Here is a 15,377-nt window from a genome sequence, read left to right as displayed (position 1 = left end):
CAGTCTCGTTGTATCTGCTCCGACAGCGGTTACCAGGAATACACTGACATGCAGTTATGGTTTTAATATTTCATAATTAATTGTTACCTTTTTTGTTTAGAATGGTGAGGTTTTATTAAGAATAATTAAAAAAATGATATTATAACCACTGCTTTGAAAACTCCGGTATTTGGTATCAAAAAGATAAGGGAAGATATAAAAATAAAAGTACTTGTGTTTAGACTAAAGGCATTTCTGGTAAGTGTATCCAATGCTACGTCGAAAACGCATAAAGCTGAACTTTAAATGAAGCCCTCTCAGGCGAAGCGCAAGCTTTTATCCATGCGCCATCCCTGAACACGTGACCTCCGAGTCAGGCGTTCAAAGATGACAACTGGGCAATGACGTAGTACAAATGGCGGAACGCGTAAACAACAGCGCTAGGTCTCCGGAAAAATACTTCTCTGGGCCAAATGCAGCGTCCCGATGAGCTGGAAGATCATGGACTACGAACGTTTGGACAGCCTGGACGGCTGGGTAGCCATCAAGAGCAACGTCTTTGAAGAAAACGAGACTTTTAAGCTGGGCTTCATCGTCCAGTGGAATGTAATCGAGTGCAAGTTCGCCGTCACCTGTCACAACCGGACCCTGCAGAGGCAGAGGCGCAGGGAAGAGCAGGCTCCGGCCGACACGCAGACCAGCTGGGCCGGCCTCTTTTCGGTCAGCGATCTTAGAAATGTCCATCGGCAGCTGACGGGGGTCAGCGACGTGCTGGGGGCCTTTTTCCCCGACTTGTCGGCCTTTGAGGTGGGGAATCTATGGGACCTTCTGTTCCTGGGCAGGCCGTCTGGCTTGGAGGAGCCGGACATGGACCTGGACTGGCCCTGCCGCCAGCTGGAGAGATACTTCAGCACCGCCGTCGACATCTGCGGCCGCAAGATCGTCCTGGACTGCCTGTTCGCGCAGGACTGCCGGGACGTTGAGGAGTACTTCGAAAACCTCCACGAGTTTAAAAAGAAGAGCATGGAGGACCAGGTGGTCAGGGCGCGAGAGCAGCTCAGAAAGGTGAGTCGTGTCGACGCTTTGTCAGCCTGCTGTGTGTCCCACCTCTGTCTTCCGTCCCGGGTTCCTCGAGCTGTCCGTCCCAAAGCAACATCTCTTTTAGCGTTTTGTCTACTGCTGCTGGAATTTGACATCTCAAATTGATAATAGAACTAAAAAAACTAATATCTAGTGAGGTATGGGTACAAATACTGACAGTGTGAAGAAGATGACAGTCAACAGTCAGTTGGATGTGGAGCGGTACAGATTTCCCTCCTGTCTTTCAGAACCTCCAACACAAAACCAGGCTACAGTTTTTGAAAGCCTTTAAGTGTTTGTGCTTGTCTTGTGATATACAGTACAGTTTGGACCTTTTGACGAAGTTAGCACTGCAGTGACAGAAGCTGGTGCGCTGGTTCATTTAGAAACTGAAAGGGAAAACGTGTTGTGCCTGAAGTGATACAAGAAGCAAACTTTCCCTTTGCACAGTCCTTAAGAGTGAATCACATTCCTGCTGCAGTAGGCCTTTGACATTTTCCATCACAAAGGAAGACAACCATCCTCCAAATGTTTTCCTATATGGCACCGCTTTTCATGTCTGGAACAAAGTTGATGTAGTCAGTCTCTCAGATTAGGAAAGACCCTCTGGCTTTTTCATTTTCAGTGCTGCTCCAGGGGCGCCGTATAAATGGCTGACCCTGCGCTCTGACCCCCAGCTTCTCTCCCTGCCTGTGTGTCTCATGGAGAGCAAGATGGGGAATGCGAAAAGGCAAATTCCTAAAGCAAGAAATTGTATATGGAAATAAAGGGATCTTATCTTATCAATAATCATTTGAAGATTAGATACTGAAGCTTTGGTCTCAGGAAGTCAATATATCCTAGTGACCACTCTCACTACCTCACCTGTTCCTGGTGCAACTTCATTAAAGCTCATTATTTGACCCATGCAAGATTGCAGGGTGCTAACTTACTTTTGGAAATGTGGTGCTGATTAAGACTGTGAAAGTGGTGTACATACCTGTACTGTATATCAAGAGCAGAGAGGAACCATGGGCCTGAAATTGGTTTCAGGGCAGTCTTGTGCCATTCCAGGTGGTAATGTAGCCTGTAAGCCTGCAGTTATCCACTCTGCATGTGCCGTGTTTCCATCTGCTCTGTTTGTCTTACATTAGTCAAGCAGGGGAGATTGGGTTTGCTCTTTCTTGAAAAGTTGAATTCTGGGATCTGTATGATAGAAGGCAAGGATCACCAGCCTTTGTTCTGAAGAGCCTCAATCCAGTTAGTTTTACTTGGAAAGACCAGAAAGTTTGATCAGATAAATGATCTGTTCAATTAAAAGAATGTAGAACTTTGTGGGGCTGATGTGTACGAAGACCATGGGCCCATGTGATCTCTAAATGACCATTTATAAAAATGGCTTCTTAATTGATCACAGCAAAATTATTCCAAGCCTTTTAAATTGGGAAATACTAATTTAAAAAATCTCTATGTACTGGGGTTGGAGACTTGGTATTAGGAATATAATATTGTAAATAACATTTGCAGTGTTTCACAAAGACTGCATAGCATTATATAATTGAATAAGACTTCTCTCTTGATGCAGTGTTGGATATATAAGGAACCTAAACTTGTTTGTGTGACTTGAACAAGAACAGGAATTACTGTCTAAGGCTGGAACTCAGCGTAGCAGTAGGACAGTATTCCTTAATTGCACTGTTCTTGCACAAATCTGTAGTTACTTCTTTGGTTCCTTGTTATTGCTTTAATTTCATTTAGCAATGTTTGTTTATTTATCTGTTTTTACAAATAATAGCCCTTCATAAATGCTCACATGGGCATAAATGAACATTAGTTATGTAGACCAGGGGTCTCCAACCTTTTTACTGGAGAGCCCCATTCCAGTTAATCTTATAGGCCTCAATAATCACCCTTTTTAACAAAACAATGAACACACTTTATTTCAGTTGCTTAAGTTACTGTTTAGTTAAGCATATATCATTTGTTCAAATAAGGGGACTGTGGTCCTTTATAGCTCAATGTGGATTTTTGTTCCAAATGATCTCTGAAGTAGAGTACTTAATCTAACAAATCACTTGATTAATTGACCCAGGGCTTGAGATACTGGATCCCCAGGGCCAGAGTTGGTGAAGCCTGATGTAGACTGGCAGATATTCAAGCATCCAGTACTGTAATTGTAAGAAATCAAGTAGCAGTTAAATGAATCCAGTTATCAAAAAATAAATATTTTCTTTCAGATACTCCAACAACATAAAGCTGCGGACAAGATGGTTCTCCTGTTAAAGATTTATGAAGAAGAGGATGAGGCTTACAAGGAATTAGTTACCGTGGCAACACAGTTGTACCAGTACCTGCTCCAGCCCTTCCGTGACATGAGGGAGCTGGCTGTGTTGTGTAAAATGGAGATCATGGTACGGTCATGCTTAAATCTCGTTAAAGACCAGCAGAATTGTATTAGTGCAGCAGAATTTAAAACCTCGGTGGAGGTTTATGTGCTTAATTATCTGATGTATGTGCTACATAATGTCTCTTTTACCTTAAAAACTGATCTTAACTGTAGCTGCTCCACTAGGTGTCAATGTAAAATAGGATGAATGATAGATTAGAAGAAACCTGTCTTTTCTGAATTATGTATTTATGTGATTGGTATTTACATTATTTGTACTGTAGATCTCAGACCAAAAAAGCTGAATTTAGTAATGGGTTCAAATATCCACGCTTATCTTCAAGGCCTTGAGATATTAAATTTGTATGTTGATTCATAATCCAACAGAAAAAGATGTGTATTACAAGTGCTTTAAATATTAAAACAGTGGTAGTCCTCTATGTGGAAAGAATGTGAATTTATTAAAGAGAATAAGGCTACTGTAATCTCTTGATGCAATCATGTGCTTCAATGAATACCAGGTCATCCTGACAGAGAAGACATATCGAGCACACAAGAGAGACTGACATCGCTGTCAGCCTCCAGTTAATGGCTTGTTTCTGTGCCACATAAACACATCGGTGAAAAGAATTAAATCTAAATATTTTACTTAACAAATGTTTTCTGACAGTCCAGTGGATTTTGAGCTTTGCTTAACTTGAGTTCATTATAAATGCTGTCACATACAGTACTTACGCGGAGCAGAGCAGATACTTCATAGTTACTTCTCAGTGTGAGCACTGATTTCACCCAGCACTGTGCTTTTTTGGACAACAGCGTGCAATGGATTTTTGGAAGAATTGTTACAAAGTAAAAGAATGGTTTGGATGTCTTACTTTGGGCTCTTCGTTTTCAGAAATCCCTGGAATTAGAGGATTTGGGTCCTAAAAGAATAGAGGCTCTGGAGAAGGAGGCGGAAGAGTGGAGGAAGAGAGCTCAAGATGCTGTGTCCTCCATTCAGGACATCACTGTGAACTACTTTGTAGAAACATCAAAAGCTCTGGCAGGTAGTTCAGTGGGGTTTGTGTCCCTCAGTAGAGCTCTGTGTATATCAGCTTTGTAAAACGTCGATATTGTTCTTATTGCCAAAAGCAATGGAGAGAGTGTAGAAAATCAAATTTTGTCAGATTCCATTTTTTAGCCCGGGGACCTGACAACAGAACTTCTGCGTGGCTAATCTGTTTTAGCTTATGCTGTAAATGTGTGCAGGAGTCACAGATTGTTGGTCCTTTTATGACAGTTAAAGTCAAAGCTTTTGTTTCTCGGGTGCACATTCTACAGGCGACCCACAGACCTTGATGCAGAACGCAGGGCAGTCTGTGACATCGGGTTTTAGAATTCAGAACAAATGAAATCAGGGATGCATTCCCTTCTGCCCCCTGGAATGCAGAGCTGGCTGTCTGAAAATAAGCTGCTGGTTGATCGCATCTGCTGATCAGTGCAATCAAACTGATTTTCAATAGTATTCCACGCTCTTGACTGGCAGGAATCAGCCTCTGTTAATCAGCCACAGAAGTGGGCGCTAGGAGCTCTAAAAATAAAATAAAAGTATCAAAGGAGGATGTATTCAGAATTATATACAGTATAAGATACAACTTAAATGCATATTCATAGAGTATCAGAAGAAGAGGACATCTTTATTTATGACTTATACCTCTTGCAGAGATCAAAATCATCAATCTGTCCCTCCAGTGGGGTGATGTAAAATTTATTCTAAGTCTTAAAGTCTTATCAGAGCTTCCTTCTTGTGATGTGCATTAGGTCTGGCAGAAGTGGATTCCTTGTAGAGAAGTTTGATTTTACAGTGGTTTTCTCTGTGCTAACCTGCAGGAGCATCTTTCTCTCTGTTTGCAGGGATGCTGAAGCAGATGGAAGAGGACAGACAGAGGTTTGGCCCTGCTGCGTGGGCCTCGGCTTCTCCCAGGCTGGAGAAGCTCAAGTTCATGCAGGCCAAAGAGATGCTGCAGCGAATGAGAGCAAAGGAAATGTGCTTGAACCGCAAGAAGGAGGACATCAGGAGAAGTGTAAGGGGTTCCATACAGCCAGTGTGCAGATTTTTCCAGAACCGTGTGCTTGAATCGGAAGGACGGGGCTGGATGGCTGATGGAGGTGGCTTGCGCAGTCTGAGGCACTGCAGAATGAGTCAGACGTTCAAAGGGTTTTTGGTTCAAGTCCCCCTGGTAATGAATTGCCAGGCTTTTTTGAGATGCCCACAAAAAAATGTGTTCCTGGCAAAAAAATTGCCTGCTGTGATGTGTGTCATGTGTTCCAGAATGACTCAGCTGATGCCTGCTAGGGTCAAGCTCAGCTCCTGGGCTGTGTAGCCTGACAGCGGGCATTACAGGGCTGATATCACATTGTAGGAGCTGGCTATCTCTATCTCCAGATATAATCGGGAGCAGTTTAATAAAAACCCTTTGATTTTTAAAATTTCGGGTAGCTACCACATCCACCCCTCTACTCGAATGCATTTATATATTTCTTATTTTTAAGATTTCATACTTCTTATTAAATAAGATTGTGTTCATCTGAAATGCTCAGTGGATTTGGGGTGACTGGCAAAAAATGATTTGCATCATATTAACAATCTTAGTATCTCTGTATCTTCTTAGTATTTCACTTTGATGCTTGATGGAGCTATTGTGTCGCTTCCAGTCAAACCAATTTTCTGTTTTTCAGTGTGCCCTTCCCATTTCTTCTTGTTTAATGCCCTAATTTTAGCAAGAACACTATTGACCACTTTGCACCCACCCACACGCCCACACATTCTGGGAAACCGCTTGATTTCGTAGGTAGAGCTGACGTAATGCTTCCATTTTTCTCTGTCATTGGAGTTTATTGTTCTTAAGCTGGCGTGCCTGTTTCAATCTGCTGAAAACAGGATTCCAGGTTATATAAACACTTCAGTTGCGTGTTAGGCTGGATTTTGATTCATACAGAAATATTGAAGTTAATTAATTCCCAGAATTATTGGAAGAAATATTGGCCGTGGTCATTACTAAGCCACTTTTATATGATAAAACAGTTGGTGTGAATGCTTTTTTTTGTGAGGTAGACTTTTTCCTTTGCTAACAATTTAAGAAAAGAGGCCACTTTTGCCTATATTTCCTGTTGTAGAAAATATCTAGTTTTGTGTTGCATACTCTTAAGCTGTTGGCTGTTGTTCTTTATGGTGAATTACCAGAAATGTCTAGAATCTTAAAACTGTATGTCAGAAAATCATTCAGAGGGGTGTGAATAGATTAGACTGTTTAGGCAAACAGATTCTAGGAGATTGATCTGTATCAGCATCACAGTGATTGGGCAAGTCATCTCATTGCTCTTGCTCTTGTTCAGAATAAGCAGAGGCCAGCTGTAAAAATAAATACCATTAACTGACCAATTTCTAATTACAATGAGCTGCACAAAGGATGTAGGAAAGAAATCTCCCGGTTGCACTTTTCGAGAGCGGGTTTCCAGACAGCGGCTGTGTTTCTCTGAGAGGTGTTTGCTCTTGCAGGTGGAAAGCCTTGCTGATCAAAGGGACAGCGTGGAATCCGTTGATGAATTAGAGATGCAGTATTATGAAGCTCAGCTGGAATTGTACGACGTGAAGTTTGAAATTCTGAAGAACGAGGAGCTGCTGTTGCTAGCTCAGATAGACACAGTACGAAGACAGATTAAAGGTATTAACACTGCAGTGTGTATTAAACGGTGTTTATACTGCAGCATCTTATGTAAAGAACTGCAATTGCTGGCTGCAGCCATGCTTTAAGATAAGCTTTTCTACCCACTTAAATTCATTCCTTAATATAGTTCTGTGCATGCGGAATATCCAGAGTTGGTTGTATTTAATCGGACTAGAGATGCTGTGGCTTTACTGTCCTGAGATAAGAAGGTTGTGTGTGTGCACATTTAAGAAATGTGTTCATTTTAAGCAGTGCATTGTGGTCATGGGCTCTGTCAGAAAAGCAAAATGTAATGTTTTTTTTATCCAAAAACACAGATGTCAGTCTAATGCAATTTACAAACCTGCACACTTTTAAAAACTGTGTAACGCCTTTATGTCTTCTTTGGGTGCTGTGTATTTTTCTGTTGAGTTTTCTATATTTGCAATCTTATCTTATTCACACGATACTCCTAATTGCAGTTTCTGAGACCGCACCATGTACTGTATTTGGGGCTTGTGCTGGAACAATGCATTGGCAGTTTGAAATATGAAGCATGTGTGCTGTCTGTCTGGGCTCTCTGTGCTGTCCTGGGCGCAGAGCTGAAGGAGGAGGTGGTGTACTACGACACCTGTGAGAACGAGGAGGAGCTGCACCAGGCAGAGCAGGCTGGGAGGAGCCCACGGGACGCCAGCTCTCCGGACCTGAGGGACCTGCAGCGCCGGCTGCAGCGCCTGGAGAGCAAGAGAGGCGCCATCTGCTCCAGGAGGGCCTATCTGCGCAACAAGAAGGTACCGAGTGGCGTGGCCGTGCCTAAAACAGGCAGTACACTAGCCGCACCTTCGCAGATCACCACTGTACAGCACTTAGCAAGCAGGGCCACGGGTCCCCAGGTCGGGCTCACGAAAGGGCTCATTGTCCTCACCGCAGAAGTGGTGTTGTGTCTTTTTGCTCCTTTTCAGCTCCCAGTGCTCTTTAATCTGTAAAAACAGCAAAGGCTGAACACCCACACCAGCCAGTCAAATCTCATCCTTACCTGGATATTACCAGTGTGCCTTTAATTTAGAAGATCTTTATTTTTATTTTGTTGCTGAACGTGTCATAGTCTTCTGGGCTAGCCCTGTCTGTAGTCCTTAGTATCTTATATACTTAAATCAACTCAAGAACATTGTTTCGATTTTTATGAATTGGTATTGCAATTGCAATGCTATGATCTCTATGTACCATTCAGATTCTGAGGTGAGGTAGTCCTAGTTATGGGGATATGAATAATATCACTCATTGTCTTAAGTAGGACTGGAAAAATACAGTCTGGCCCTATCAATTTATTAGTTTTTAACCATCCTAGGCCCTTTAGAATGAAAGTTTCAGTTAACAATGACCCAATACTGCTGGAGCTCATACCCTGTTATCTTCTACTTCCATCATCTTATACTTCATGGTCATAATATACATCAAGACCAAGTAGGCTACTGTATATGGGCCAAATGGTCTTCTCTCAAATCGAACCATTTGATTTTATATCGTAAAAATCTACTTGGAATGTTCATACTATATATTTTATAATCTTTTATTATTAATTCCCTATTATATAGCAGATTCTTGCTTCATACTTGTTTTTAGTATATTTCAGTTGTGCCAAAAAAAGCTTTGTATTGTTTTTTTGCATCTGTTGGAATATTCTTTACTGTCTTGCCTTTTTGGAATTCTTAAATTGGTCTTTAGCTGTGCCTGTAGCTCAGTCTGCTCTTTATCAGTTTTGGGACCTTTTACATGGTTTATGGAGTCCTCTCGAAATCTTTAGTTTTTTCCTTAATTTCATCTGTATGTTAACAATTTGCATGCCATTGTTTAAAGGATACATTTTTAAAAAATATTTAACATTGTTTATGGAGTCTGTCTTCTGTTGAATCCATCTGTTTCCAGTTCAATGTTAGCTTTGGATTATTATGGTTTGCTTTTTTAATGTTTTAAACTCTCATTTTAAGGACCTAATATATACATCGCAATATATCATATTATGGTCTCAATCGACTGTGCTCCTTTTACAGCTACTCCCTTAATTATATCCTGGTATTAGAACATTTCCCTCACTGGTGTCTTTAGAATGGTAGACAAGCAATGCTTAACCATTTCAACCTCATACATTTTAGCTACTGTTTCCTTATCACAGTATCCCAATTTATGTGTGGAAAGCTGAAGCCACCCATTAATATAACATCACCTTTTCTGTATGTTTCCCAGTCTCATCTTCTGGTGAGCTGTTTTCACCCATGCCTGCATCAGGTGATCTATAGCGTACATTTTGAGACCTTTAGAATTTCTATTTTCCAGTTTAATCCACATGGATTCTAACCTACTTGTACCCTCTTGTTTCAGTTTCATATCTTTCAGATTGTTTTTGCTGCATAGTCCCCAGCTTCAACTGTTCTTTTCCACCTGTCTCACTGAAGAAATCTGGACACATTCATTTTAGATTTACCCTCATTATCCTCACTTAGCCATGTTTCTTTTACTCTTCCATGTTACGATGTTTGGTATTAATGAAGTCACCTCAGGTTGTTGCATGAAATTCCTTATTCTACCATTGCAATATACAGTAAGCATTTAAAAGTGGATGATTTATGCATTAATTGTTATCCACAATTTGATTTTAAATACTGGTGATGAAACATCTCTGTACACTAAATCTTTGTATTGCTGTAGCAGAGTCAGACTTTACACTGGGCTCTTTACAAAACTACAAAGGTCTGGAATTTAAGAACAGGGGTATTATCTTCATCTCCAGATCAGTATAGACTCAGCGCTCTGATTCTGCACTACAGGTGAAAAGGAGTTATTGATGCAGTGTTTACTGGAATTGTGATGCTATCATAAAGACGTTTTGCGTCTTTGCAATATTGCTGTATTTTTAGAGTTATCATCGTCTTGTAAAGTGTGTGATCTGCTGTTTTCCTCGTAGAAAACAGGTGCTTGGAAAGAGGCGATTAGCTGTAACTCCAGGGCTCACTTTCATTGTCAGCTGGTTCTCGTTTGCAGGACCAGTGCATGGAGGCACATGAGCTGAAGCACAAGCAGGCACAGGAGAATGAAACACGCTTCCTGCAGCACCACAGCATTCACTTGGTGAGCAGAGTGATAGCCATCCCCAGATACTGCACTGAAGCCCTGGAACAAAGCCCCAATGAAGTGATGGTCCTTTGTATTGCAGAAAAGAGAGAAGAAGAGGGAAGAGGATCAGAAGAAGAAGGAATGGGTGGATAAGGAGCGAGAGAGGACACTGACAAGGCTGAAGACCTTCCGAGACGTGAGCTCTGCTGACCCTAGCCACCGAGCACCTTCTCTGGCTTCCTTAGGCTATTTTTCCAACGTTTTAGATTTTCATGATAAAGGCTTATGTGGACCTGAACATTTCAGATTTTTAATGCTATATGAAAAGTGTTCAACCAAAGCATTTTACTGCTAGTACAAACAACTGATCAGTGCTATGTTATTAAGATAAGAACCATATTTTTTTAATGTTCCCAGTACGCCAGCATTAGCATTCCAATTAATCAGGAGATATAATTCAAATATGTTGGTTAAAAATAGCTTAAACTCTCCTTTTTTTTTCCAGAAAAGACAGGGGCAGTTTGTGTTAAAAACACATTATCCCCAGGCTGCTGTTCGAAACGCACCTCCGTCAGACCTTTCTCAGCCAATGTCCATCCTCAGCCTAACGCCACTTGCTGAAGATAATAAAGCTGTGTCCACAAGGAAGTCTGCCCAGCCGTCGAAGAAAAAGAACCCGAGGAAACAGAACGACATCGCAGTTCACATCTTCCTTCCACAGCGATCTGGAGGAGTGTCTCCAGATGAGGCTGCTCCCGTGGCCCCACCCCCAGCCCCACCTCCTCCACCCCCTCCAGCCCCTCCCCCTCCCCCTCCCCTGCCTGCCCCGCCCTCCACTGACCCGGAACTGCTTGACCAGCCCATGCCACTCCGCTGCCAGAAAGAGGGCACAGCATTTGGCATGAAAAACACCCTGAAGCAAAATATAGGTAACCATTTATTTTTCTTAATGCACAGAATACTGCTACTTTATTTTAATACAGCTGCTCCCTTCCAGTTCAACCTCACCATTTTAAAGGGGAAGAAAGACTGTTTAAGGCACAGAAAGTAAATGATAAATATGGACACATGGGGGGTAAATGTAGTAACTGTTCAATGAAATGAATCAATTTAAAAAACTCAGTTATTGGTGGGCAATGTTCGGGCAGCATATCCAGAATTAGTCTGTAAGAAAATTCTTCAGCTATTCAGAATTAGATAGGCTTTTCACATGGCACCATGACCTCACAGTAGGGTTACTCTCTTGGACCAAAAGCTTATAAACCATGAGGGATTAAAAGGGTAAATTTTTACACATTGTAGTTTCCACCTGTGTTCTTGGCCCTGGGAAGATGTCTAGCTTAAGAAATATCTAATGGGCTGTCTGAGTCTAGTTGAAATGTTAATCCATAATTAACTGTTCTTCATAATACATCTGCTGTTTTAATATTTGTGGTTGCCAGTTAAGATCATGTGAATGGAAACAATTTCCTACTCGTATAACATACATTTTATTTAATTTCTTCACATTGCCTATGTGTGGTTGAACCCATTGGGAATACCTTTGCATTAAAATAGCTGTGCTTAGATTCCCCCAGTTAATTCATTTAATTACACTGTAGCATTTGCATTGAACTTATCTTGCCAAAGGATTTCAAAGGACTACCTACAGGAAGAGACAAACTGCTTCCACCACTGAAGTGCCACGCAATAGCCATTCAGTGCCAGCAGCCCCACTGCGCAGTAGATCAGGAGGAGGGAGAATCAGTTTCATCAGGGGAATTAAGGGGGAAATTTAGGAAGATCAGACTGGAATTCAGTCTGGACACAGGGGTTCACACCCTGGCTTTTCCAAACAGGAGACTTTAGAATAAACCAGGAAAATAATGTATCTTTATATATCCTCCTATTTTTATTGGTATCCAAACATTTTAGAGCTTGTTTTAAATGATTTTCTACTGGAGACACAGCTGGAGACAGCAATGACGTCCTTGTATTCCATTGTGCTCCCTCTGCTTCAGTAGTGCTGGAACAGTGGAAGGTTCCCATCGCTCTCGGCAGTCTTGGGGTTTAACGATCTCTTCCATGCAGTACAGTGAAGGATCGCTCGCAGAAGAATGAGGTCGCTGCTTCAGTGGGCAATGTGAAAGCGTGTGGCGTGATGGCCACGGGTCTCCTGCGATAGCGGAGTCTGTCAACCAGTTTGAAATTCTTCCTCTAAGGGACACTTGGCTTCTTTTAAAAAAAGCTCTTTAACCTGCACGCTTTTATTCCCCCCCCCCCCCCCCGCTGCAGGGTCCATGGACGAAGTGCTGGCCTCCTTGCAGAGAGGGCAAAGCCTGCTGCGGAAGGTGGAGGCGTCTGCCCGCCCCCAGACTAAAGGAGCAGACAACGTCAGAGACAGCATCCTGTCGGCCATCAGGCAGGGGGTGAAGCTGAAGAAAGTGCAGCAGGGGCCCGAGCCCGAGGGCAGCAGGGACACGGCTTCCGACCTGGAGCGTAGTATCAAGGCTGCTATGCAGAGAATGAAGAAAGTGTCCTCTGAGTCTGACAATGAGGAGCAAGGGGATGGACAGTCAGGAGACTGGGACTGCTAGGCCCTTTGCTGCCTCCTCGATGTCATTTCAGGGGGCTCCCAGTATAGGTTTTTTTTGTCTTGAAAGTACTGAAAGGCATTCATCCTTAATTGGCTTTTTAAAGGGTGTGTTTGCTATCGATATCTTTTTAAGATTGATACTGAATGGGAGGTCTTTTCCTTTCTGATGTCCTGCCTGGTAGCCTTGCTGCCTTCCCACCTCATAGATCCTAGGTTTAGATTTCAGACTGGAGCACCTTCTGTGAGGAATTTGCACGTTCTCCCAGCGTTTGCTTGGGTTTCCTCCATTTGCTCCACTTTCCTCCCACCTTCCCAAGTCAAGCCTTTTAGTCATTGATGTAATTAAATTGCCCCTGCTTGGCTGTGTCTTCCAGTGAATTAATGTCCCATTCAGGACACTATCCTGCTTTGCCCTTCTGTTTCTGGGATGGATGTCCTGACAGTACGATGCAGAAAATAGAGTAGGTCATACTGCACACCCTGATTGCACTTTACTCTTCTTCATGTGGATGCAGTTAACAAAAGCGGAACGGATCTGCAGGAGTAAAAACAAAGATACAGGGGCTGAAGCATGTTAGATTTTCTGCGACTCGCTCCAGACTTTCTTTCGCTGCTGTTCCCATTGGGGCACAGAATCTCTCTTGCAGTTTCCTGTGCGGAACCACATCACATAGTTTGGACTTTATACAAAGGTGTTTACTGTATCCTCGCACGTCAGTCTCTGAAAATATCAGCACATCCAATGAAATGTGGCAGCCAAGTGGTCTTTGGAATGGTGTCCTTGGTCTCAGTTCATTGAGCTTAATGAGGAAGAGGAGTGACAGCAGTTTTATCAAGGTTGAAGAGTCGTTTGGATTAATCATCAATCCTGCCTTTTAATTAGTCATCATTTTGTCTTGTGTTATTTGCAGGAAGGACTCTTTACTCAGACACTTTCATGCTGCATCTAATGATTTAAACAGAATTGTAAAAAAGGTTTGTTGATTAACAATATCATTTTCTGAAACTTCACTATGAAGCAAAAAAAAGCTTTGCACTGATTATTCATTTTTCTTGTATTAAAATAAGTGGAGTTTCCAGCCTTTTCAGGTTCAGTTCCTTTAGCAGTGTGGTTTTTCAGTACTAACCCGCAAAGTGCCTTTAGGATTGTGTTTTTGAATCATTCTCGTCAAGTTTATTTCTGTGGATATGTTGGTATTTGTTTTGAATGTGTGCAAATGTAATATTAGTCTCTAGGATGACTACAGCTGTAGGGCAGACACTCTAAGCCCTGTCATCTGTTCCTGCCGTTCATTGGAAAGGAAGATGAAATCCATATGTCTTTCTAGTTATGTCGCTGAACTGTCTCTGCACCCTGAGCAGGTGTTCTCAAGAGCACTGCCATCTAGTGGTCACAGAAATTACAGAGACGCTTTTCTCTTTTAGAGATATGACCTCAGAAGGGGAGCACATGCTCTTCAAGGATTATAGCCTTCATTTTGTTCATCTGTGTTTTCAGTTTCACCAAGGCTGTGCTGTAAACCTATGTGACAATACCAGTTTGTTCAGTTCAGTTATATTCTTTCCTTTATTTTTAGAATTTCAGTATGTTAAGTGATTCATCACTCCAAATATGTAAGGAGTGGATTGTTTCACTTAAAAGGTGTTTCTAAAAGTTTTTTGTATAGAAAAAAGTGGACCTTCTTAATTAAAACATTTAATAGGATTAAGGAAAACAGTATAACGGTGCAGGCTAGTTCTTGGGCCATTTGAACCCGGTTCTGTATAATGACGATCTTCTCAGGCAGACAAAGGAAACAGTTGTTAATGTTCAAAGATATTAAATATATTTTTAATTTTTGTAGCACCTATTGTAAAAAGACTTGTTTGGTATTGGAAGTTAATTTAGTGAGTATTGTAGATGCTGCCAAGACAGTTGCCAAGGGAAGTGGATTTAAAAAAATGAGCTGAAGAATTCATAGCATAATGTATAAGTTGTCATGAGGATGAGTAAAACGGTCTTTGCCAAATCAAAAGCTGGTGAGATACTGGCAATGCTTGTACAGCACAATAAACATATAACTGTGCCCTGATTTTGTGTTTTCAGCACCTTTTCTGCCACCACTATCTAGATGCTGAACATGAACAAGAAATCATGATGGACATATCTGGGGAATATTTAGATCTTAAGTTTTCCTCTTCCTTCCCTGACCTCTGAACGTGCTGGGGAGTTCTGGAATGTGAGATTCAAGTAGGAGCAAGGCTATTATCTTGTACATCATAGTTGTAGAACAAGAGAATATAATTTCCTGAACGCAAGATAAAATTGACCCAAGAATTGCGATAGGCTGGTGTTGCACGTTCGTTTAGTCTTTCGGACCCGACAGTCCAGACAGACCCAGAGGGTCAACAGCAGAATTTTGTATTTGTGCATCAGACATCGCTTCAGCAAAGGCTCACGAGCCGCAGCGCAGTGTGGAACATGGTAAACGTGGCAACATGGACAAGATGCATTGTATCACCTACATCAACATTCATTCAGCTGACAGAATGAATGTTATTCATGACACAAGTGCATCAGGTCATGATGTAAAGGTTGCCA

At 41.9% G+C, this 15,377-nt stretch overlaps 1 protein-coding gene across 1 annotated transcript; it reads left to right on the top strand.

Annotated features, from left to right (window-relative positions):
* Positions 1-364: 364 nt before the first annotated feature.
* On the top strand, positions 365-14,868 carry whamm (WASP homolog associated with actin, golgi membranes and microtubules). The gene is made up of 10 exons (XM_088921551.1): positions 365-1,044; positions 3,276-3,449; positions 4,320-4,470; positions 5,318-5,487; positions 6,963-7,128; positions 7,711-7,901; positions 10,150-10,236; positions 10,322-10,417; positions 10,727-11,150; positions 12,496-14,868. The coding sequence occupies exons 1-10, from the start codon at positions 466-468 to the stop codon at positions 12,795-12,797; spliced, it is 2,340 nt and encodes a 779-aa protein (XP_088777677.1). The 5' UTR covers positions 365-465; the 3' UTR covers positions 12,798-14,868.
* The last annotated feature ends 509 nt before the right edge of the window (positions 14,869-15,377 follow it).

This window comes from Atractosteus spatula, chromosome 7 (assembly GCF_055471065.1).
Source record: "Atractosteus spatula isolate fAtrSpa1 chromosome 7, fAtrSpa1.hap1, whole genome shotgun sequence".
NCBI classification, from domain to species: Eukaryota; Metazoa; Chordata; class Actinopteri; order Semionotiformes; family Lepisosteidae; genus Atractosteus; species Atractosteus spatula.
The sequence above is the reverse complement of the archived record's forward strand: the minus strand, read 5'-3'. Positions and strand labels throughout refer to the sequence as shown.